Source organism: Scyliorhinus canicula, chromosome 20, assembly GCF_902713615.1.
Source record: "Scyliorhinus canicula chromosome 20, sScyCan1.1, whole genome shotgun sequence".
Classification (NCBI taxonomy): Eukaryota; Metazoa; Chordata; class Chondrichthyes; order Carcharhiniformes; family Scyliorhinidae; genus Scyliorhinus; species Scyliorhinus canicula.
In genome coordinates, this window is record NC_052165.1 from 75,514,379 (window position 1) to 75,539,745 (window position 25,367).

General features: G+C 49.2%; 1 protein-coding gene across 2 annotated transcripts in view; it reads left to right on the forward strand.

The window, feature by feature from the left end:
- LOC119954677 (transcription intermediary factor 1-alpha-like) overlaps positions 1-25,367 on the forward strand; it is a 157,616-nt gene that overhangs the window by 71,890 nt on the left and 60,359 nt on the right. For both annotated transcript variants that reach the window (XM_038780099.1, XM_038780100.1), the window contains exon 3: positions 24,954-25,101. In XM_038780099.1, the coding sequence (XP_038636027.1) occupies positions 24,954-25,101 (148 nt within the window). The remainder of the gene's footprint in view (positions 1-24,953; positions 25,102-25,367) is intronic.

Below are 25,367 nucleotides of genomic sequence, written 5' to 3' on the forward strand. Positions count from 1 at the left end.
CGACAGATGTCTCCCTTTATTGAACCCCGTCTGGTCTTGCCCCATCACCCTGGCACATGCTCCTCAATCCGCGAGCTCGAGATCTTTGCCAAATGTTTGGCAACTGCATTTAACAGCAATATCGGTCAGTAGGACCCACACTGCTCCGGGTCCTTGTCATTCTTCAAATTAAGGATATCAAAGCCTGTGATAACGTAGGGTGAAGTACCCCCCCCATCCCTCGCTTCGTTGTATGCCCTTACTAGCAGTGGCTCCAGATCCCCATAGAACCTCTTGTAGAATTCGACCGGGAACCCATCTGGGCCTGGGGCCTTCCATGCCTGCATTAACCTCATACCCGCCAGTACCTCTCCCAATCCAATGGAGACCCCAACCCCTCTACCAGGTCCTCAGCTGGCTTGGGGAATTCCAACCCATCTAGGAATCCTGCCTCCGGAGCCTCCAAATACCTCCTATCAACCTGCAGACACTCGGCCACCAGCCCTGCCACCTCTGCCCTCTCCGTCTTATCCCTGTGCGCTCGTATTGATATAAACTCACCTCTGACCACTGCTTTAAGCACCTCCCATCATATGGTGGCTGAAACCTCATTAATATATCATTCAGCTCCACATACCCACAAATGGCAGCCCTCACCCGCTCGCCACCTCATTCGCTAGCAACCCCACATCTGATCTCCACTGTGGGCGCTGTGACCATCCCCGGTCCACTTGCAAATCCACCCAGTGCGACACGTGGTCAGAGACCACAATTGCCGAGTACCCCGAGTCGACCACTCCCGCCAGCAGTCTTATCCACCACAAAATAGTTGATCCGCGAGTACACCCTGTGCATGGGAGAAGTGCGAAACTTCTTCGCCTTGGCCTCCCAAACCTCCACGGGTCCACCTACCACCACCACCCTCCCAGCCCCCAATATGCAGCATTAACCTCTTTAGCTCCTTCGTCACCGTCGACACCATCCCCAACTGTGGACTCGACCGGTTCCACCCTGGCTCAATGACCGTATTAAAGTTCCCCCCCCCATTACCAACCGGTGCGAGTTCAGGTCCGGGGTCTTCCCTAACACCCGCTTCATAAATTCAACATCATCCCAATTTGGGGCATAAACATTCACCAAGATCACTGGCATCCCCTCCAATTTCCCGCTCACCATCAGAAACTTTTCCCCCTGATCGCCACTATATTCCCCACCTCGGACACTACCCGCTTAATTATCAGCACCCCCCCCCGGCGTCTTCATAGCTAAACCCCCCGCGTCTTCATAGCTAAACCTGAATGGAAGACTTGCCTACCTACCCTTTCCTTAGTCTAATCTGGTCCCTGATCTTCAAATACGTTTCTTGCAACAAGGCCACATCTGCCTGAGCTCCTCAGATGTGCGAACATGCGTGACCATTTGAGGCCCATTCAGCCCTCTACCATGCCATGTGACATCTGAAGTTTCTGATTGGTGCAGAGTTTTAATAACTCCTCATGTGCTAAGCATCCAGGATCTTGTTTTTCAATTACCCAACCTTTTTTCACCTGATTGAATGGATGCTCGTTGGTTGGAAATGTCATCAGTAAACTCTTGTTATCCTCCTGAGGAACAGCCAGGTATTTTGCCAAAGAACCTTGTGCTCTATATTTTTTTTAAAAATTATTTTTATTGAAATTTTTACAAAATATAAACATCGCAACAATATTAACAAAACAACCACGGTACAAACCCAAGAACAACACCCACCCAACTTCAAAAGCAACTACAAACAAAAGAAAAAACAAAAGAACACCCAAACAACAAAAGGGAAAGAGTTAACACCCACCACACCCCACAAACCCATGTACATGGTTCCCCCCCCCCCCCCCCCCCCCCCCGGTTGCTGCTGCTGCCGGCCTATTTCCCTACCGTTCCGCCAGGAAGTCCAGGAAAGGCTGCCACCGCCTAAAGAACCCTTGTACTGATCCCCTCAGGGCAAATTTCACCTTCTCCAATTTGATGAACCCTGCCATATCATTGATCCAGGCCTCCACGCTTGGGGGCCTCACATCCTTCCATTGGACGCTACTAGGGACGCAAAGGCCAGAACACCGGCCTCTTTCGCCTCCTGCACTCCCGGCTCCACTGCAACCCCAAAAATTACGAGTCCGCAGCCTGGCTTGACCCTGGATCCCACCAACCTCGCCATCGTCCTTGCTACCCCCTTCCAAAACTCGCCCAGCGCTGGGCACGCCCAAAACATATGGGCGTGGTTTGCCGGGCCCCCCCGAGCACCTAGCCACCTATCTTCGCCCCCGAAAAATCTACTCATCCTCGTCCCAGTCATGTGGGCCCTATGCAGCACCTTGAACTGTATGAGGCTAAGCCTCGCACAGGAAGAGGAGGAATTCACTCTCTCCAGGGCATCCGCCCATGTCCCCTCCTCAATCTCCTCACCCAGCTCCTCTTCCCATTTACCCTTCAGTTCCTCCACCGAGGCCTCGTCTACCTCCTGCATCACCCGGTATATGTCCGAAATCCTCCCTCCTCCATTGTGCTCTTTATAGATGTGTAATTGAAAACCAAATGCATTTTTTCCATTTCCGTACACATGGGGGGAGCGGTGAGGTTAACCAGGTTGGTTGGTTCAAACCCCCCCCGTGTTGGTTTCCGAGCTGCACTAGTTGGCAAGTCTGGATTTCCTAAATTCCCTTGGGATTGCTGCTCTCGGAACATGCATCGTCCTCCGATTAATTGATCAGTTGGATTTTCTCATTGGTGTAACCATACTTCCACAAGGGTCTTGGATATCTGGGGGAGCTCTGGTGATGCTTAGCACTGGTCCACACAAAGGTGGATGGGTGGTGTTGGCAGGAACACTGTCAGGATACCAGGCTAGTGGAGACAAGGTGCCTGGGTGGCAGGTTGCCTGTACCGTGGATCGGGCTCTGGGTTGACCTCTAATGAGGTGAAGTGAGGGGGTCTCGAGGACCCCCTCCAAAGTGAGTTGGGGAATTGGGGGGTGGGTCTGGAGGAGATTGGGGCAGCATTTAAAAAATAGTTCCCTGATCTCTTCTATTCTGAGCTGAGCTCGTCAGTGCAGGACCATAAGCGATTATTATTGAGGTGCGAATTTGGTCCCCATGGCTGTTCCGTGCGTCTGGATGAAGAACTTGTTGTCGAAGGTGAAGACGCTGTGACCCAGGATGAAGCAGATGAGTTATAGAATTTACAGTGCAGAAGGAGGCCATTCGGCCCATCGAGTCTGCACCGGCTCCTGGAAAGAGCACCCTACCCAAGGTTAACACCTCCACCCTATCCCCATAACCCAGTAACCCCACCCAACACTAAGGGCAATTTTGGACACTAAGGGCAATTTAGCATGGCCAATCCACCTAACCTGCACATCTTTGGACTGTGGGAGGAAACCGGAGCACCCGGAGGAAACCCACACACACACGGGGAGATGTGCAGACTCCGCACAGTGACCCAAGCCAGAATCGAACCTGGGACCCTGGAGCTGTTAAGCGATTGTGCTATCCACAATGCTACCGTGCTTCCTTGGCGGAGCGTTCCTCGCCGATGCCAGATAGTCCCGTTTGATTGGGGGGGGGGGGGGTGTCGTTCCCGGCGCTGCAGGCACCAAGAAACGCCCCGCTAAACACGCCCAAAATGGGGATTTGTTTCTCCTCCTCCAATCGTGGCCATTGAATGGCGGAGCAGGTTCAAAGGGCCCAATGGCCCACTCCACCTATTTCATTCAGGGCAGCAGGGTAGCATGGTGGTTAGCATAAATGCTTCACAGCTCCAGGGTCCCAGGTTCGATTCCCGGCTGGGTCACTGTCTGTGTGGAGTCTGCACGTCCTCCCCCTGTGTGCGTGGGTTTCCTCCGGGTGCTCCGGTTTCCTCCCACAGTCCAAAGATGTGCGGGTTAGGTGGATTGGCCATGCTAAATTGCCCGTAGTGTCCTAATAAAAGTAAGGTTAAGGGGTTGGGTTACGGGTATAGGGTGGATACGTGGGTTTGAGTAGGGTGATCATGGCTCGGCACAAAATTGAGGGCCGAAGGGCCTGTTCTGTGCTGTACTGTTTTAAAAAAAAATTTGGAGAAAGTCTTATTTCTAGTTGAATATGTGAATCACGGTTTAAAAAAAAATGGGATTTGAACTGAGCGGTGTTCGATTGTTGGCTGCTCAAGGCAGTAATACTGAACACTTGGGAGTACAGATCCGAATAACCATGAGCTTTTCACATGGCTCCTGTATGGTACATTTTTACTTTGCAGCAATAATGAGATAATTGGGATGGTTTATTTTTCCTCCATCGTTCAGTGAATAACTTGCGTTTGGAAAAAATTGTGGTTTTTGACTAGTCTCAGGACTTGGTATTTTTAAAGTCGCCAAGTTTCCTCCGTTACGCAGTGATGCATCAAGAGGTTTTTATTGGCTTATCAAAGCACATTCGGACACCCTGAGATTGTGGTATAACTTTTTAATTCTTGTGCGTTATTTTCAAATTTGAGTAATGTTTAGTCTTGATTAGTGGGTGGGGAGCTTCAGTTTAAAAATATATATAACTTCTTAAAACTATATTTAAGGTTTTTAGGATCATTTCAGAAAAACCGTCAAGCAAGTTGTTTATTTCTAAACATCTCGAGGCCACTGAGCTCAGGTGAAAACTCTGATCTTATTCATCCTTTCTGACCGCCAACATCTGTTCCTGAGCCTGTGAGCCGCTTAGCAATTGAGGGAGAGTTTTCAGGGGATCCATTATGTTGTACATCACTAGAAAAGAGATGGGGAAGAAAAAGATGGAATTTACAGTGCAGAAGGAGGCCATTCGGTCCATCGAGTCTGCACTGGCCCTTGGAAAGAGCACCCTACTTAAGCTCACGCCTCCAGCCTATCTCCGTAACCCAGTAACCCCACCTAACCTTTTCGACACTAAGGAGCAATTTAGCATGGCCAATCCACCTAACCTGCACATCTTTGGACTGTCGGAGGAAACCCACACAGACACGGGGAGAAACTGCAAACTCCACACAGACAGTGACCCGAGGCCGAAATTGAACCCGGGACCCTGGAGTTGTGAGCCAGCAGTGCTAACCACTTGCCGCCCCTGAAGCAAATTTTACATTTGAGCTTGTCGCTTAATGTTATCCTTTTTGCTCGAGTCTTCATCTTCGTTGAAAACCACCCAGTGTGTATGTGTGACTGTCCCAGTCCAAAAACAGCTACTTCCCTTTCAGAGTTGGAGTTCAAACCAGGCAGTGTCACTTGGGATTCACACAGAGCTAATTTTCTTCATGCATTATTTATAATGGGTCATGCGATCCCATTCTGTTTCCCACTCGTCTACTGTTTCCATTGAACAGGTTGGTTTCAATTACATTATAAGCCCACCTCTATTCATCCTTCTGCCTGTGATTAATGCAATACTTTTGGAAGTTTGATGCCACTTGTGGCCTTAATTAAAATATTTCACTTGCCTAAAGATGAAATATGGTGCATGTTTATCTATTCTGTTATGAAGCCTTACGGCAGCAGGGAATCGACTGCGTGACCTCTGCTGCCTTCCATCTTGATTATCAAGTCAGCACATTTACAATGTGAGGCATTTTTAACAGCAAGATGGCTCCCAGCAGCCTAAATGGTCACCTCGTCCCAATTGCAATAACCGTTCCTGGAGAAGCTCTGTCCTTTCTATTGATCTCTTCCTTGCTCTTTCTTTTCTCTCTTTCCTCTTTTTTTTCTCCAGTAGACGACAGGTTAGCACAGTGGTTAGTACCGTTGCTTCCAGCACCAGGGTCCTGGGTTCGATTCCTGGCTTGGGCCACTGTCGATGCGGAGTCTGGACGTTCTCCCCTTGTCTGCGTGGGTTTCCTCCGGGTGCACCGGTTTCCTCCCACAAGTCCCGAAAGACGTGCTTTTAGGTGAATTGGACATTCTGAATTCTCCCTCTGTGTACATAAGAACATAAGAACTAGGAGCAGGAGTAGGCCATCTGGCCCCTCGAGCCTGCTCCACCATTCAATGAGATCATGGCTGATCTTTTGTGGACTCAGCTCCACTTTCCGGCCCGAACACCATGGGCGAAATTCTCCGACCCCCACGACGGGTCGGAGAATAGCGGGAGGGCCTTCCCGACATTTTTCCCGCCCTCCCGCTATTCTCCCCCCCCCCCCCCCCCTCGCCCAACTCCCGACACGAATTGCTGCCGCCGTTTTTTTACGGCCGGCAGCGATTCACAGCTGTTCGATGGGCCGAAGTCCCAGCCCTTTACGCTGTTTTTACGAACGGCAAACACACCTGGTCTGGCCGTTCGTAAAAACGGCGGGAACAACTCGCTTTTTATAACCATGGCACCGATTGGCACGGCAGTACCACGGCCGTGCCAAGGGTGCCATGGGCCCGCGATCGGTGGGCACCGATCACTGGCAGCGGGCCCGATGCCCGCGCACTATTTGTCCTTCCGCCGCCCCGCAGTATCCATTCGCGGGGCGGCTGAGGGGCATCCCGGCCCGCGCATGCGCGGGTTTCGCGCAAATACGCGATGACGTCATCCGCGCATGCGCGGGTTGGAGTCTTCCAATCCGCGCATGCGCGGCTGACGTCATATGACGCGTCAGCCGGCGCTAACTCCGGCAAGCGGGCTTAACGAAATTCGTTAAGCCCGTGATGCCGGAGCTTGCGGCGTCGGGCTGCTAGCCCCGACCGGGGACCAGAATCGGTTCCCGGTCGGGAAGGGGCGCGCTGGCGTCAAACCCGCCCGGGTTTGACGCCAGCCTTACGATTTCTCCCGTTTTGGGAGAATTGCGCCCCATATCTATCTTATCTTAAAAACATTTAATGAAGGAGCCTCTACTGCTTCACTGGGCAAGAAATTCATAGATAACACATTCCATAAATGTACACGAACAAGCGCCGGAATGTGGCAACTAGGGGCTTTTCACAGTGACCTCATTGCAGTGTTAATGTAAGCCTACTTGTGACGATAAAGATTAATATATATTATTATCAACAAAACAGCAAGAGTAGAAATAATAATCTTTATTGTCTTTTACACTGCAATGAGGTCACTGTGAAAAAACCCCTAGTCGCCACATTCCGGCGCCTGTTCGCGTACACAGAGGGAGAATTCAGAATGTCCAATTCACCTAACAAGCCACGTCTTTCGGGACTAGAGGGAGGAAACTGGAGCACCCGGAGGAAACCCATGCAGACAGGGGGAGAACGTGCAGACTCCGCACAGACAGTGACCCAAGCCGGGAATCGAATCCGAGACCCTGGCGCTGAGATGTGACAGTGCTAGCCACTGTGTTATGTGCCGTTATTACTCATTCCACTACGCCTGACCAGAATAGAGATGATTGGATAATCCTCCTATGAATCGTGCCTTCTGCAAGTGACTGAGATTGATCTTGTGTGCATCATTCATGTGTAACTATCCTCCACTTCCTGTATTTTTGGAGGAGGGGAGGGGTGTGGCAGTGGTTTTGGCCACGGGTTGTACTCGCTGTAGCTCATAGTGACTCGCTTTAAATAAACTGTTCACTGTATTGCACGGTGTAACGCAGCTCTGTTCTCCAAGTAGATAGATTTGTTTTGCTGTAAAACATAGACTGTTGTGAGTCTGACTCTGCCTCCAACTAGTTGCTGTCAATAGACAGTGGGTGGATTGTACCCCCCCCCTCCCCCCCCCCCCCCCCCCCCCCCCCCCCCCTCCCCCCGGGCTTCGTGTTTTACAGCGGTGGAGACAGCTTGCCTTTGGGCGCTGGTGGGATCGGTCCCACCGATGTCCATGATGTTTGGGTGACATGCCTGTTCCGCCATGGGGTGGGGGTGCCGTGTCCACGGGACCAAAAGATTCTGCCAAGTATCAGTCAAGGGACAATATCGCCAATGTTCTACTGAATGCTCTTTCTGTTCTCTCTTTCTTTCTTTCTCTCTTTGTCTTTGTCTTTCTCTCGCTTTCTCTCTCGTTTTCTCTCTTTCTTTCTCTCTTTTTCTTTCTTTCTCTCTCTTTCCTTTCATTTTTTTTCTTTCTTTCTTTCTTTCTGTCTTTCTTTCTTTCTACCCCGCCCACCTCTGTTTGTTTTATTGACATGGAACAGCCACTGCTTCACCTGCACTTTTCTTTTTTTTAAACTTGTTTTTATTCAAGATTTTACAGAATTTTTACAAAACCACTATCAAAGGAAGGGAAAAAAATTAACAACTTAACAAAACAAGGTGGGATAACTACAATTCACACGAGAAATCTATCCATAACCCATACAGTTCCCCACCTCCCCCTCCCCCCGGTTTGCTGCTGCTGCTGACCTCCTCACTTAACGTTCCGCGGGAAAGTCAAGGAACGGTTGCCACCGCCTGGAGAACCCCAGCAAGGATCCTCTTAAGGCAAACTTTCTCCTCTCCAAACTTAGAAACCCAGCCATGTCACTGACCCAAGTCTCTGCATCCCTCCACATTAACAAGATCCGTCTCTGGGCTACCAAGGAGGCAAAGGCCAGGACTCCGGCCTCTTTCTACTCCTGCACTCCCAGATCTTCTGACACCCCAAATATTGCTATCCCCAGACCCGGCGTTACCCGAGTGTCCAAGACCTTGGACATAGCCTTTGCAAAGCCTCTCCAGAATTCCTTAAGCGCCAGGCATGCCCAAAACATATGGACATGGTTTGCTGGGCTCCCTGAACACCTCACACACCTGTCCTCCACCCCAAAGAACTTGCCGCTGTCATGTGCGCCCGGTGGACCACCTTAAACTGAATCAAGCTAAGCCTGGCACAAGATGAGGAGGACTTGATCCTGCCCAGGGCGTCCGCCCACAAGCCCTCATCCAGCTCCTCGCCCAGCTCCTCCTCCCACGCCCTTCAACTCCTCCACCGAGGCCTCTTCCGCCTCCTGCAGCTCCTGGTATATGTCTGATACCTTTCCGTCTCCTACTCACACGCCCGAGACCACCCTGTCCTGTATCCTGCGGGAAAGCTTGAGCGGAAATTCCACCACCTGCTTCTTCAAGAAAGCGCGGACTTGCAGGTACCTAAATGTATTCCCGGGGGCAACCTGAAATTCTCCTCCAGCACCTTCAGGCTAGAGAAAGTCCCATCTATAAACAAGTCCCCCATCCTTTTGATACCCGCTCTGTGCCAGCTTAGAAACCCTCCGTCTACTCTACCTGGGACAAATCTGTGGTTGTTTTGTATCGGGGTCCAGACTGAGGCCCCTTCCTCCCACCTGTGCCTTCTCCACTGACCCCAGTTCCTCAGTGCCACCATCACCACCGGGCCCATGGTGTACCATGCTGGCGAGAGCGGCAGCGGTGCCCTTATCAAGTGCCCCCAAGCTAGTATCCCTGCAAGATGCCGCCTCCAGCCGCTTCCACCACCACCACCCCCACTACCCATTTCCGAATCATGGATATATTTGCTGCCCAATAATAGCTGCAGACGTTTGACAGTGCCAGCCCCCGCCCTCCGACTGCACGCTTAAGAAGTCTTTTAATCCGCGGGGTCTTGTTTGCCCACACAAATCCCGTCATAATCCTGTTCACCCGCTTGAAGAAGGACTTGGTGACGAGGATGGGAAGGCACTGGAAGACGAACTAAAACCTGGGAAGAACTGTCATCGTCACGGACTGCACCCTGCCCGCCAAGGAAAGCGGTAGCATGTCCCACCTCTTAAAGTCCCCCTCCATCTGATCCACCAGCCGAGTCAGGTTGAGCTTGTGCAGGGCATCCCACCTCTTAGCCAAATAGCAAAAACGCCTCTCCACCATCCTTGAGCAGGAGCTCTCCCAGTCTCTTTTCCAGGATCCTCGCATGGATCACAACAGGCTCGCTTTTCCCGACATTCAACTTGTACCCTGTGAAACCCCCGAAATCTTTTAGGATCTGCATGACCTCCCCCATCCCCTCCACCGGATCCGAAATATACAGGATCAGGTCATCCACGCACACTGAAACACGATGCTCCTCCCCTCCCCGAACCAGCCCCTTCCAGTTTCCAGGCATCCTTAGTGCCATGGCTAACAGCTCGATTGCCAGGGCAAACAGCAGGGGGAACAGGGGGCACCCCTGCCTCCTTCATCGATGCAGCCTAAAGTATTCCGGCCGCAGCCGGTTCGTCGACACACTCGCTACATGGGCCTGATACAGCAATTTAACCCACCCTATGAATTCCTCGCCAAATCCAAATCTGCCGAACACTTCCCACAGGTACTCCCACTCCACCCGATCAAAGGCTTTTTCCGCATCCATTGCAGCCACTACTGCGTCCCTCCTTCTGAGGGCATCATGATAACATTCAGGAGCCTCCGAACATTCATGTTCAGCTGCCTGCCCTTGACATTATCAACCCCTGGGACACAGTCCTCAATTCTAGTGGCCAGGATCTTGGCTAACAGTTTGGCGACTACATTAAGGAGCGATATCGGCCTGTAAGAGCCACATTGCAACGGGTCCTTATCTTATTTAAGGATGAGCGAAATCAAGGCCCGCGACATCGTCGGGGAGTTCCTTAGCCTTGTTGAAGGTGCTCAACAATAGCGGGCTCAAGAGCTCTGAGAATTTCCTATAGAATTCTGCAGGATATCCGTCCGGTGCCAGAGCCTTGCCCGACAGCATACCCTCCAAACCTTTAACCAGCTCCTTCAACTCAATCAAGGCCCCTGATCCCTCTACTAGCTCCTCCTCCACCTTCGGAAACCTCAGTTGGTCCAAGAATTGCTTCATCCCTTCCTTCCCCTCTGTGGGTTCTGACTCATACAATTTACCATAGAAATCCTTGAAGACCTCATTGATCCTTTCCGAGCTCCAGACCGTGTTACCCCCCCCCCCCCCCCCCCCCCCCCCCCGGTCCGTAATTCCCCCAATTTTCCTGGCCACCTCTCTCTTGTGTAGTTGGTGGGCCAGCATCCTACTTGCCTTCTCCCCACACCTGAACTTTTCTTGATTATTTGTTTTTTCTGCAGGACAGGCACATAGAATCATAGAATTTACAGTGCAGAAGGAGGCCACTCAGCCCATCGAGTCTGCTCTTGGAAAGAGCACCCCACTTAAGCCCACACCTCCACCCCATCCCCGTAACCCAGGAACCCCACCTTACCTAAGGACAATTTAGCATGGCCAATCCACCTAACCTGCACACCTTTGGACTGTGGCAGGAAACCGGAGCACCCGGAGGAAATCCACGCAGACACGGGGAGAACGTGCAGACTCCGCACAGGCAGTGACCCAAGCTGGGAATCGAACCTGGGACCCTGGAACTGTGAAGCCACTGTGCTAACCACTGTGCTAGCGTGCCGCCCTCATCTTCCACTTTGTAGAAATCAAGACCTTCCTTCTTCTAAATTATTCGCCTCAACCCCAGAACAGTGGAACTACACAACCGTCTACTATTTAGAATCTTGCTGGTAACATTCAGACCAAGTCACTAATTGTGTCCGGATCGAGCCAGTGTTGAGATGGAGGCTGTCTAATATCAGCTTGTGTGCAATCCTCCAGCTAAACGTATTAATCTTCCCTGCCGCTATGGTGCCCCTTAACTCTTATCGCTAGATATCAGCAAACAAAAGCTCACTGATAGGAACATAGGACTTCGGAACAGGAGTAAGCCATTCAGCACTTCGAGCCTGTTCTACCTAGTTGCGGTAACAGCTCCACACTCCTGTCTGCGCCCCCGTAACCCTTGACCCACTTGTTGAGCAAAAATCTATCGAACTTGGCCGTGAATAAATTTCAAACCCAGCCTCCACGGGTTTCTGGGAAAGGGAATTCCACATTCCCGTGACCTCCTTGAGAGAAACAATTTCTCCTCAACTTTGTCTTAAAATGGAGACTTCTTATTCTTAAACTGTCTGCCCTGCTTCTCGTATCTCTCACGCGAAGAAACATTCACCCGGTATCTGTCCTGTCACATGCCCTGGGAATCTTGCGTGTGTTAGTGAGATCACCTCTAAACTCCCACTGCTAAAGATCAGCGATTTGCCTCACTTGTGTGTTCGTGGTCAGGAAGTGTGAGTGCTTTGGTAAGTAAGGCCAACTAGTTAACAGAAGAAATGTCATGTCATGCCTTTGGTATCAAGAAGAGCTGCCTAATAGAGGCGACTTTTTAAAGCTTGACCCAGTTGTCTCTGTTCTATTTGGGCGGCATGGCGGTGTACTGGTCAGCGCTGCTGCCTCACAGCGCCAGGGATTCGGATTCATTTCCAGTCTTGGGTCACTGTCTGTGCGGAGTTTGCACTTTCTCCCCATGCCTGCGTGGGTTTCCTCCGGGTGCTCCAGTTTCCTTCCACAGTCCAAAGATTTGCAGGTTAGGCGGATTGGCCAGGCTGTATTGCCCCTTGGTGTCCAAAGGCTAAGTTAGGTGGGGTCACAGTGTTGCAGGGATTGGGCCTGGGTTAGGATGCTCGTCTAGAGTTTCGATGGGCCGAATGGCTTCCTTCTGCAATGTAAAGATTCTATGATTCTAAAAGGGCTTTTAAGCACCACTTCATGACCTGACTGTATAATTTAGGTGGGCAGTCGAGATGGCAACTGAGGGAGGCCTACCATTATTGCATTTTCAGAAGAGGCATTAAACTGAGGGTCCAATCTGCATTGTGAGGTGGGAGTTTAGACTCACAGCGGCATTTGAGTTGTGCCTGTCTGCACGGCAATATCTTCCTACCAAGTAGATTTTATGGTCAATCTGCTGCATATATTCATTCAGGTGATGAAATGATATGCTTCACAGCATTTGAAAGATGTGGTTACCACGTTAAAGGCGGGTTATGCAAATGCAAGCTGCCGTGGACTTGTTATTTTGTTAGAAACCTTTGTGCAAGTTGTCGCAGTGCCCATTCTGTCCCAGCAGGTTTGAGCTGTTGCTGCTTTTTGAATACTTTGATCTTGCTGTTCGATCAGCAGAAACATTTCAGCGGCTGTACGGGAGCTTTAAGTGAAGAAACTTGCTCTGGGGAATTCAGGAAGGTGTAAAACTGGCAGGGCCGCAGAGTTGCAAGGCCAGAGCTTTATTTGACTGGCAGTGCAGTGCGGGCATGCGCGCTTGCAACAGCTATCACTGGAAGCACGCTCAGAATACATGAACACGGGTGTTGTGACAGAGCTTGCTCACTTCCTCCCCCTGGTGCCCAGGGCAGGCACTGCAACCACTGAATTTTTACCTCCCCTCCATCACACCACCCTTCCCCACCCCCACCCCCGGTAGGCTCAAAGTTCTGGGCACAGTTCCAGTGGAAGTTGCAAACACGCAGTGTTGCACAGGCACTGTTGAAGACACTGTTACTGTTGCAAGCATGCAAGGCACTGTGTAGCAAGGCAAGCACACAACTGGCACGTTGTGACCTCCCATTTCAGTGACCTTGCCATGTGATTTAACCATTTAGTTATCCAGTGTGGCCAGAGGTTGTCTTGTCCACCTCCCTCTGTTATTCTATGATGCCATCCGGCCCTCCCTTACATGGCTCCAGTGCCCTGGTCTCCACTCCTACCTGGCGGCCTGCTCCAGCTACTGATCACTGTTGTGCCTCAAGAGATACTTCCTGACAGCTATTCTAAAGCTGTGTTTCGTAGCCCTCCACTGGCGTGCAACCTGACTGTGCCTGAAGGATATCGGTTTACCTTCTCTGTCCTGTCACGTCCATCCGTGAAGGCCACCTCTGAGACTTGTGCTCTCTTCTGGGATTGGGAGGGTCTCTGAATTATGTGGCTCTTAGTTTTCTTCCGTAACGCTGTGAGCTGCACGGCATCGAGGCCCAATCAGAGCTGGAGGCTGTATTCCAGATGCAGCATGGCCTTGGGATTTGGGTCCTCGCCTTTTGGTTCTGGAGTCTTTGTGGGTTCCAGTGAGGGAATGCTGCACTGGCAGAGGTGCTGTTTTTTTCGTTCTGGGATGAGATGTTAAACTGGGGCCCCGTTTGCTTTTGGGGGTCGGAGTAAAACTCCCAGAAGGAGAGCAGGAGACTTCTCGTCACCGTCCTGAGGCTAACATCACCTTTATCTTGGGGGGAAAAAAGAGCATTATCTGGTTGTTATCATATTGCTGTTTTTGGGCCTTGGCTGCGTGTAAATCAGACAGTGTTCCCGAAATTGCAATGGTAAGCACTTCAGAAAACGACTGAATTGGCTGTAAAGTGTGGAAGGTGCTATATAAATGCAAGCCTAGTCTTCATTTCTTTGATGTTAACTCCCTTTTTTTTTAGCTTAACATTGGTGACTTGCCCTCTGAGCTTTGGGGAGCAGACTCTTAAATGTCTGAGACCTGTGCTTCGGTTTACTCGGTGTAGCTCTCTTGTGTTCAACTCCCAAGGCCCAATAGTATAGAATGAGTTGGTTCTCATTCCCAACGCCCTATGCTGTTCTTGCTCATGTATTTGCTTTGTTTGATCCTTGTTCCGCACTGTAACCAATCACTGTTTGTTGATGTAGTGTTTGTCAATGTACTCTGTCGATTATTCTTTTTGTCTACTGTGTACGTCTCCTTGGCTGCAGAAAAATACTTTTCACTGTACTTCGCTACATGTGACAATCAATCAATTAGAAACTGTAACCTGCTCTTCTTTGCAGTCACCTCCTATTGAAGTATTAGTTGGGGAAGGGAGGAGAAGGAGAGGAATGGTTGGTTGTGGGTGGGGCAGTTGTGCAGAAAGCCTTATAATAATAATCTTTATTGTCACAAGTAGGCTTACATTAACACTGCAATGAAGTTACTGTGAAAATCCCCTAGTTGCCACACACCGGCGCCTGTTTGGGTACACAGAGGGAGAATTCAGAATGTCCATTTCATCTAACAGCACGTCTTTCGTGACTTGTGGGGGGAAACCGGAGCACCCGGAGGAAACCCACACAGATACGGGGAGAACATGCAGACTCCACACAGACGGTGACCCAAGCCGGAAATCGAACCTGGGACCCTGGCACTTTGAAGCAACAGTGCGATCACTGTGCTGCCGTGCTGCCCATTGGAAATAACAAGGAAACTTATGACCCAGGTTTTGGCTAGCAGTAGAATAAACACAGTTGGATCATGGTTTTTGTTTATTATAATAAATGCACATATATTATTTTTTAGTTTTTTTCTAATTAGGGGGCAATTTAGGGTGGCCAATCCTGCACATCTTTGGGTTGTGGGGGTGAGACCCACGCAGACACTGGGAGAATGTGCAAACTCCACAAGTGACCCAAGGCGGGATAGAACCGGGGACCTCAGTGCCGTGAGGCAGCAGTGCTAACCACTGTGCAGCCCTGCCACCCTTTCGTGCAAGGTTGGGTTGAAAACTGGGAAAGAAACGGTCATTTTGCACAAAGGCATTGGAACTGTCACTGTACTGCAACGTTTGAAGATGTACGTCTGGTCTCACAACCATCCACCTCCAGCCAACCAAGGTGACAGACATGACATTTAGCCAAATTTAATACTCTGCTAGCAGCGCACGCCGGGAATTGCTTCTGGTCTGATGGATACTAATGTAATTAAAAGATGTAAACATTGCAGGTTTGCAACCAGAGCGAGGACACAGCTTAAAGAGCCAGAGGAGGAGAGGAGAAATCTGTTTTTATATTAGAATTCCTAAACACCTGCTTCAAGATTGGCCATTTTGACAACCTTGTAAATAAGACCCGAGCCATTTGCTCATTGCGTAAGCTTGAAACCAAAACAGGAAGCATTAAAGCTCTCCTGATCAGGTCATTACTCACTGTGTATTACACACACTCACCAATGGGCCTGAGGCCACCATTTACAAACTTGAAAATAGTGACCCAGCCGGGAATCGAACCTGGGACCCTGGAGCTGTGAAGCATTGATGCTAACCACCATGCTACCGTGCCGTCTAACTCGATTTGCCCTGGATGGTTACCTCAAAAGGTTGACCAATAATTAAAGCTCGCCGTTCCACGTTGCTGCTATGCAATGACAACGTGAGTGGTGTTTTCCACCAACAAGATGTTGCCTTCAAGCCAGAAAGACGTTCTGCCTACCGCACAAATGAATAACTTGGTGTACAACCTTCAGCGCCTTGCAATGTCGGGTGCGTAGATTGCCCCCTTCGGCTGTTTGCAGTCGGCAGAGTACTGACTGCACTTAGCCAGCCCGTGTTTGCAAAACTTAGAACATTATGTTCAACACTAAATATGATTTCACAATTGGGCAACATATGCTGAACAATCCTGATTGTGCTAAGAATTACACTAACCACCATTTTAAGATTATTAGTTGGGCTTGCAGTATGACATGCTTGTTGGTGGCGACATATAACTTAATGCAGAGACCTGTACTCTGCAGGCAAGTGGAACATGTCTAGGCATTGTGTCTTTTTTGAATTAAGTAAGCATTAAACTAGTGCACTCTCCATGGTAACACTGATCAGACACATTTGCAAACCAATTGGTGCCCTTTTATCATGCAGTATAAGTTGTTGTTCCTTCTGAAATTTGGCATTCCTGTGATTCTTGTCCTGATGAGTGCAAGTTGAAAAGCTTTGACAGCCTGTCTCTACTGGGTATTTTTTTTTACTCCTAGAAAGTTGCTGTGAACTGGATTGTACTGCTTGAAGTGTCAGTGCAAATTGATTTTATAGTTACTTTCAACAGAGAATTGGATTTATAATTGCAAGATAAATTTGCAGTGGACTGTGGGTGGGTGGGAGGGGAACTGCCGGCTCTTGGAATGAATAGCACTTTCACATAATTGGTCCAATGATCCGAATGACCTGGCTGCTTGATTCTATGATTTCAAATGTCAGTACAGTCCATGGACTCTGAGATCCTCGCAGTGTTTTCTAGCCTCACTGATGGAGACCAACCCAACGACCCTGAACCCACAGCAACAAAAGTTAAAGCTACATTTTGGAAGTGTAGGCAATAAAAATATGTGAGGAAGGAACTGGCTGTTCACAGTAGGTTAGATATTAACCTTTCACCTCGACTGATGGGATGGAAGCCTCCTCTGTTTGTTGGCTCGAACGGCGTCCAATGAGTTTGGTCAATCTCGGCCTGGTGAAGTGGTCATGGTCCAATGGTGCAGGAAGAGGCCTTTAGTCATCACCCGTTGGCAATCTCCTCGAGAGAAGCCACAGGGTGGACAATAGGAAGAAATGTCAAGCTGGCGCAGAGGAGGAGCTTTTATTGCATTTGAGGCTGATGCACATTGTTGTGGCAGAGTAACGGAGACTTTACTCAGCATCCAACTCTTAGTCCTGACCTGAAGGTCAACAATACTCGACACAAACTGCTTGAAATGGAAGGTTTGTTTTAGCAACATCATTATTTGGCACGGGTGAGTATAATTTAAAAAAAAAAGAATAGACCTTTTTTTTTGTCAAAACGATCTATGACCTGTTTGTTAAAACAGGGTGCCAATTTATTTTTTGGCAACGGTCAACTTTGTCGGTAATCGTGTATCCGGTATCACCCCAGCGACTGGCTGTGGTGAGAACAAACCTAGAACATACAGTGCAGATGGAGGCCATTCGGCCCATCGTGTCTGCACCCATTCATTTAAGCGCTCGCTTCCACCCTATCCCAATAACCTCTCCTAAACTTTTTTGGACACTAAGGGCAATTTATCACGGCCAATCTACCTAACCTGCACGTCTTTGGACTGTGGGAGGAAACCAGAGCATCCGGGGGAAGCCCACGCAGACACTGGGAGATCGTGCAGACTTCGCACAGACAGTGACCCAGCAGGGAATCGAACCTGGAACCCTGGCGCTGTGAAGCCACAGTGCTATCCACTTGTGCTACCGTGCTGCCCCATTTTGGGGAAGTTGGTTCAATGGCTGAGGTCTTCTTTTCCGTTGTACATTTATAGGTCTTCAATCAGTTTATGCAGTGTGGTTCCATCAAACTCGCCACTTGGTCAGCGTGCCGCTTTAAAGGCTCCAGGCGCGAGTGGGAGACTGCACAATTTAGCAGCCAGCACTCCTGGCCAGTAAAAAAAAATGCACGGGTAGAAGGGTGAGACTTTCCGTACAAGGAGATGATTGTTACGCATGGTGCTGGTGTTAAACTCTGGTGTGCAACACGTGGCAACTGGGCAACAGTGCTTACGCCAGGACGGCGAACACCTGAGTTTTGCCCAGTAAGCCATCTGGTCATGCCAGGGAGATGTTCATGGAGTCAGGAGAGTAGGAATCAAGGAGAGTGGTCCTCCTTCAAGGGACCAGCACACTTACATTTCGGTCAAAATTCCAATGTTTTGCGGAGGCTGTGCTGCACCGATGTACAGTGTCAGTTGGAGGTGTTAATAGGATCTAAGCTGATCGGTGAAGCAGAAACCAAAACACAATTTTTGTTGACTTTGCAACATGACGCGGTTTCCCAGCATCCCCCAGCGTCCCCCAGCATCCCCTATCTGTATGCACTTTTTTGAATTGAACAACTGAGCACGAAGCTAAACAAATTAAAGTGGGCAGTCAGCCCCTGGTGCCACATTGTAACAGAGCTCAAAATGTCAAAGGAAACTTGACCAAACAAACTGAAATATTATTGCTGGGGTTTAAATCCCTATTTATTTATTTTAAAAAAAATATTTTTATTCTCCATTTTCACCTCCCCAACAAACAGTAAACGGTATGTCAATCCCCCTATTAACAACAATCCCACCCTCCCACTGACAATATAAGCATCAAATAAAACAAACCCTCCCAAGGCGGGAAAAGAAAGGAAAAAGGAATCAGGAATTACCTATGGTCACCATTGACATATACCATCCACCCCCGCTCTAATATTCAATGCCATCCAATCACCAAAAGAGTACCGTGAATGACACCCAAGAATTGTAGACAACGCCCCCCCCAGACTCCTCCCCTCCCCTCCCTCTTGTAAACTCCTCCCCCCAACCTTGGTTCCTTCCCCCAACTTTTCACCCCAGCTAGACTCACCGAAACCTGTTCTACCAGACTCCAATAGCCGCAGACCCTGCCCCCCGCCTCACTCCTGTTCACTGGCCGGTTTAAACTGGCCAGCGTGGAGGCCCCCGCCCGCGTCTCCTTCCCCCTTGCCTGGTCCGAGGAAAACCCAGGTCCCCTTTAGCACACAACCCCAGAATACCCACCCAAGCTCCAAAGAACCTTCATTGCAAATGAAAGTCCCATCTCTTCCCTTGTCCAAATATACACAGCATCGACTCATTTAGCACATGCACCAACACGCAGGGATGTTACATGAGGCTACATCGGTCCACGATCATTTCTCAATTCTGCCGCAGTCCTTCTGCCTTCGCAGACTCCTCCGCTGCTTCCCCCATCCCAAAATAAAATCCTTGGATTTGTAGGTCACCCTTGATTTAGCTGGATATACTATGCCGCGCTACACCTTGCTGATGTAGTGCCTTCTTCAACTGGCTGAAGGCAGCCCGCCTCCTCGCCAGCTCCACCGTAAAGTCCTGGTATACACGTATACCAGCTCCAGCCCACTGCACCACCCGCTTCTACTTTGCCCAGCACAGGACTTTCTCCTTCACGCTATACCTACGGAAACACACAGTTACTACTCTTGGCGGCTCACTCGCCTTTGGTATAGGCCTCCACGACTGATGAGCCCGATCCAGTTCGTATCGGGAGGGATCGTCCCCTCCCCCAGTAGCTTTCAATATCACCCCATCTCCTTCTTCATCACTTCTGTGTGTTTTGTGAACAATTTTTCAAGTTCCAAGCCATCACCGTGATCATTTTTTCTGCTGTGAGCGATGCGGCCTCCCCTGGTGCTCCAGCCTCTGCTTTCCTTACAGTTCCTGCGCTGACTTTTCCACTCACTGGCGGACTTTCGTTAACCCCCTTTTTCAAGGCCGTTTTTCTCCCAAACTTGGACATTTCTCCTCCCTGTGCCTTCTTACAGCCTTTTCAGCCTCCGTTACCCCCCCTCCCCCCCCCCCCCCCACCCCCCGGCATTAAAACTCCGAAATTTCTATTCCTGAGCGGGGAGCCCTCCAGTGTGCGGCTGCCTCCCGCCTCCGTCACCGGAAGTCATTCCCTATTTATATATGCTGAAAGATGATTAATGCCCAACACCCGTCTCTCTTAATTGTAACAATGCAATTCACATAACATTAACAAACCATGAGAAAGTGATTGATGTGACATTAACGGGAAGTGCTGCCAATTTGATGAAGGATTAAATTGATGCTCTATCTCCGCCCCCAGGTGGATGTAAAAGATCCCAAGGTCACTATTTCAAAGAAATGGGGAGCTTTCCCTCTGCGTCCTGTTCCTCTGAGGCCCAGCCATCTTCAGCTGCTTCATCAATGACCTTCCATTATAAGGTCACAAGTGGGGATGTTCGCGGATGACTCACAATGTTCAGCACCATTCATGACTCCTCGGATAATGAAGCAGTCCATGTCGAGATGCAGCAAGACCTGGACAATATCCAATAACCATGTCCGCCATCTACAAGGCATAAGCCAGGAGTGTAATGGAACACTCTCCACTTGCCTGGATGAGTGCAGCTCCAACAACACTCCAGAAGCTCGACACCATCCAGGACAAAGTAGCCCACTTGATTGCTCCCCCTTCCACAAACATTCAAACCCTCCACCACCGACGAAGAGTAGCAGCCGTGTGTACCATCTACAAGATGCACTGCAGTAACTCACCAAGGTTCCTTAGACAGCACCTTCTAAACCCAAACCCATTCAGAACGGCAAAAGCAGCAGATACCTGGGAACCCCACCATCTGGATGTTCCCCTCCATCACTCACCACCCTGACTTGGAAATATATCGGCTGGTGCAACATCCTGGAACTCCCTCCCTAACAGCATAGTGGGTGTACCTACACCTCGAGGACTGCAGAGATTCAAGAAGACAACTCAGCACCACATTCTGAAGGGCAACTAGGGATGGGAAATTAATGCTGGTCTAACTCCTTCATGGACACCTAAAAACAAACTACCTGGTCGTGGGCAACGGCTGTAAATGGGATCTTGCTGTGCACAAATTGGCTATCGCATTATTCGCATTCGGGACAGCCAGGGGCCATGAAAAGGTGCTATATAAATGCACAACATCTCTTGTGTGGACAAATCTCTCTCTGCCACGTTGCGTTCTGTACACATGGCTTCGTTCCCTGAAAAGCCTAGACGTATAAAAGGTTAACAGGAAATGGATGGGCGATGAGGAAGCAGGAGTTCAGGATCTCGAACAGGACGCGGGGTTGTCATTAGAGCGTTTTTGTTTTGTTTGCTGGGTGGAACACTGTGAACTGTAAACAGTTTTAATTTGAGACAGGAAATGTTCTGCAGGTCAGGTGACATCTGTAAAGAGAATCTTCCAGGACTGCTGACAGGAACGCGTTTGAAACATTAATCTGCTTTTTTTCCTCTTTGGAGATTGACCTGTTCTATATTTTCAGTCTTTATCAATTCTGATTTGAGATTTCCAGCATTTGTACTTTTAAAAAAAAAGAACATGTGGGAGTGTATAACTTTCTCTTGTGCCAACCTCGATCCATTTTGCAGTGCTTCCCCCAGTCCCAGCCAGGAGGTTGCAAGGTCAAGACTCTATCTGGAGGTGCAAGCACTTAATCCAGGCCAACTCTCCGGTGCAGTTTGAGGAAGTCCTGCACTGTTGGAGGTGTTGCCTTTCGGCAAAAACCAGGGCCCCATTTGCTCCTTCGAGTGGGCCTCAAATAACCCATGGCATGATGTTGAAAAAGCACAAAGGTGTTGACTCAAATGTCCTGGCAAATATCTATCCCTCACTCAACATCATTACAACGACGTACCTGGGCATTCCCACATTGTGGTCTGGGATCTTACTGTGCGCAAATTGCCCACATTGTTACTGACATACCACACTACCTACAGTTCAGAAGTACTTCCTTAGCCGTCAAGTTCTTTGGGACGGACTTAAGGGGGCGGGGTGGGGAGGGAGAGCAGATCCGTGGCGGTTTTTACACCCAGGCGATGAGAATTTTTGTATTTTGTTCCCAGGTTCACAAGGGTTATTATAAGATTGACTTTTTTCTGATGGGTAGGTGAATGCTCCCTTGGGAGATGAAGGCGGAGTCGTCAGCTGTAGTAATTTCAGACCATGCTCCACATTTTCGATTTGGGGTAAAGGTTCATTTTGTGGGTTTAGTTATTGTATGGGGTCTCCACAGTTACCAATACCTTGAGTTCGGGGGTACCTTTTATTGAATAGGGGTAGAAGACAGGGTGTCTCCTGTCTCTGCTCTTGTTTGTTTTTGCGATTGAGCCTTTGGGCCATTGCGTTGAGATATTCCGGTAAATTAAAGGGGATAAGACGGGGGTGGGGGGATGGGAGGGAGAGCATAGGGGGTCTTTTATATGCAGACAACCTGCTGCTTTATATTACTATGGATGAAATAATGAAGCTACTGAGGAGCTTTGGATCCTTCTTGGATACAAGTTGTATAGAGAAGAGTGAGTACTTCCGGCCAATCCCCCAGGGAAGGGAGCCAATCTGGGGGAGTTACCTGTTTGTTGTGCCAGGTCTAGCTTCTATTATCTGGTTATCCGGGTGGCCCCTGGCTGGGCTCTGCTTCATAAATTGAACTACGCTAGTCTGGTGAGCCAAGTCAAGCCTGACTTGTAAAAGTGGGATAACATTCCTCTGCCCTTAGTGGGCAGGTTATTAAAATGAATGTACTCCCGAGAATTTTATCTATTTTTCAGTGTCTCCTCACTTTTCCCCCTATATCCTTTTCTGTTAGGGTTCATAAGTCGTTAATCTCCTTTATATGGACGGGTAAAACCCAAGGATTTGTAGGGCATTTCTTCAGAGGGACAGATAGTTGGGGAGGTCTAGCACTACCCAATTTGCTTTTTAATTACCGAGTGGTCTTTAAGGTGTTGGGGTGGTTCAGTGATCCGAGTTCTATCTGGGGACACTTGGGAGGTAAACTTGTGCAGGAACTCTAGTCTAGCTACGTTGGTAACGGCCTTGCTGCAGTTTTCCTCAGTGAGGTATTATTCGAACCCAGGGGTGGTGTCCACTCTGAGGATATGGAAGCAATTTAAGCAGCGTTTGAGGCTTGGGATCCATGTCATTGTTGGCCCCAATCTGTGACAATCACTGCCGTTGAGTTTAAACTTGACGTGGGGGGGGTGTTTGAGAGATTTGGGGACTTATTCGTGGAGCTACGGTTTGCAGGTCTGGTGGAGCTGTCGGGATGAATTTGGTCAGATGCCTCCAGGTTGTGATTTTGTGCAAAAGGCCTTTCCGTCATTTCCCATGGCACCGCCGTTGTCCCTGGTAAGGAAGATCCCATCTTTTGCAGAGTCTGGTGGGGGAGTATTTCAGGTATCTATGGGCAGATCCTGTCAGCGGAGTTGGCCCTGGTGGATTGGGTGAAGGCGATGATGTGGGAGGAGGAATTGGGATCTCTTTTGGATGAGGAAGTGTGGAGTGAAGGTAAACTTCATGTCCTCCTGGGCTCGGCTCAGCCTGATCCAGCTCATGGTGATACATAGGGTTTACCTAACTAAGGCTAGGAAGAGGGGTTTCTTTCCGGGGTGGGCAGGGGGGTGTGGAAAACAAGTGTGAGTGGTATTCTCAGGGGCCGGCTAATCACACCCGTGTTTTCTGGTCGTATCCCATTCTGGTGAGCCTTTAGGTCTTCTTCTTTAACACCATGTCAGAGATTCTGAACGTCGAATGGAGCCTTCTCTTTTGTCGGCCACTTTTGGAGTTTCGCACTCGCCGGGGCTGCCGGCGGGGATGAAGGCGGATGTCCTCGCCTTTGCCTCATTAGTAGCCAAGAGGCGGGTTTTGCTGGCATGGTCGTCTTCTACACTATCCAGTGCTTCGGCCTGGTTGGGTGATCTTGTGGAATTTGTGCATCTGGAGAAGGTCAAGTACACAGTCAGAGGGCTGGTTGAGGGGTTCTGCCTGAGAGGCAGCCATTCATATCCTCCTTTTAAAGATTTAGTCACCGTCCGTTGTTAGCGGGGGAGGGGTGTTCTCTTTTGATGCAAGATATGATGCGAGGATTGGGTTTTGGCTATATTGCATTGTGCAACATCTGTCTTTTGTGTCGTTAGTTTGCTATAAATGAAAAATGTTCAATAAAAATATTTAAAGTTCTTTGGGGCAACCTGAAGTCATGAAATAAGCTATATAAATGCAAATCCTCTTACTTGCAAAACTTTGTATAGGTTCAAGATTCCGTAACAGTTCAGTAACATGCTGTCCCGTGTGACTTTTTCATGCCTCATTTACTGGGTTAATTTAGCAGATCAGGTCCTCTCCCTGTGGCTTTGGGAAATGATTTGCTCTGTGGTTTACCATCTTTACTGGAGATAAAAGAGTGGAATGCTTGTCTGAGTAATGGAGGTGAAAGACTCGACTCATTCGAGAGAGTTGGATGCTACGATGTGGGGGGACTATGCTATTATTTTCCGAGTGACTGAGCTAAAATAGTTTGGATGTCCTTCCTTATGCACATTGCGATCTTGGTAACTTATAAATACTACGTGGGAGATTATCTTTCTTCCTATCAGGAAAATCTGGACTGTTGAACGTAACCATGTACAACACAAGAGTGTTGGCTTTCACGGCAATAAACTTTCCCACTGGATTGGTGGCCATCTTGTTTCTGCTCCCTGGCTCAATTGCATTGTGGGAATGTTTTGATTTGGCCATTTGGTCAGGTTTGAGGGGAGATCTGATCGAGTTACTTAAAATGATAAAAACAAAACTTCCACATGATGGAGACAGAGAAACCATTTCTTCTGGTGGGGGAAATCCAGAACATGGGACTATAATCTGGAGCTAGGCTGGTCAGAATGAAGTCGGAGAGGACTTCCTGAAACAGAGCTAAGATTAAGATCGGGCTATATCTCACAATGGCTGAAGGAGGTTGAATGCTCTTCGTCTGTTCTGTAGGAATAACGTGTCAGGGAAATGGGGTGGGATTGGAATTCCCGAGCTTGGCACCTTCCTGTTTTCCCTTCAAGCATGCGGATGAGAAATTGGGGCTCTGATGCTCTCCCAACACCAATAACCACTTTGCTGCTTTCCTTTGCTCAGGTCTGTACGAGCTGTGAGGACAATGCCGAGGCCAGTGGCTTCTGTGTCGAGTGTCTCGAGTGGCTCTGTAAAACCTGCATCGAGGCCCATCAAAGAGTCAAGTTTACAAAAGACCACACTGTGAGACAGAAGAAGGATGTGTCACCAGGTAATTATAAAACAATTCACCAGCATCCCTCCCCCTGCCAGCAGATGTATAGACCCTCAGCAGCGCCAGTTATTAACTTTGTGAGTCTCACCCGGAGACAGGATGGGTGATTTTTGGGGGCCAGGCACTAGTTTGGCAGCTTTATTTTTTTAATGGTTAAACACCTGATGATTGACATTCAAACCAACAATAATTGATCCGCGTTTCGTACTGGATAACCGCAGGACACCTGGGGCACCGGCCCCTCCCTGTTGACATTGCACCCG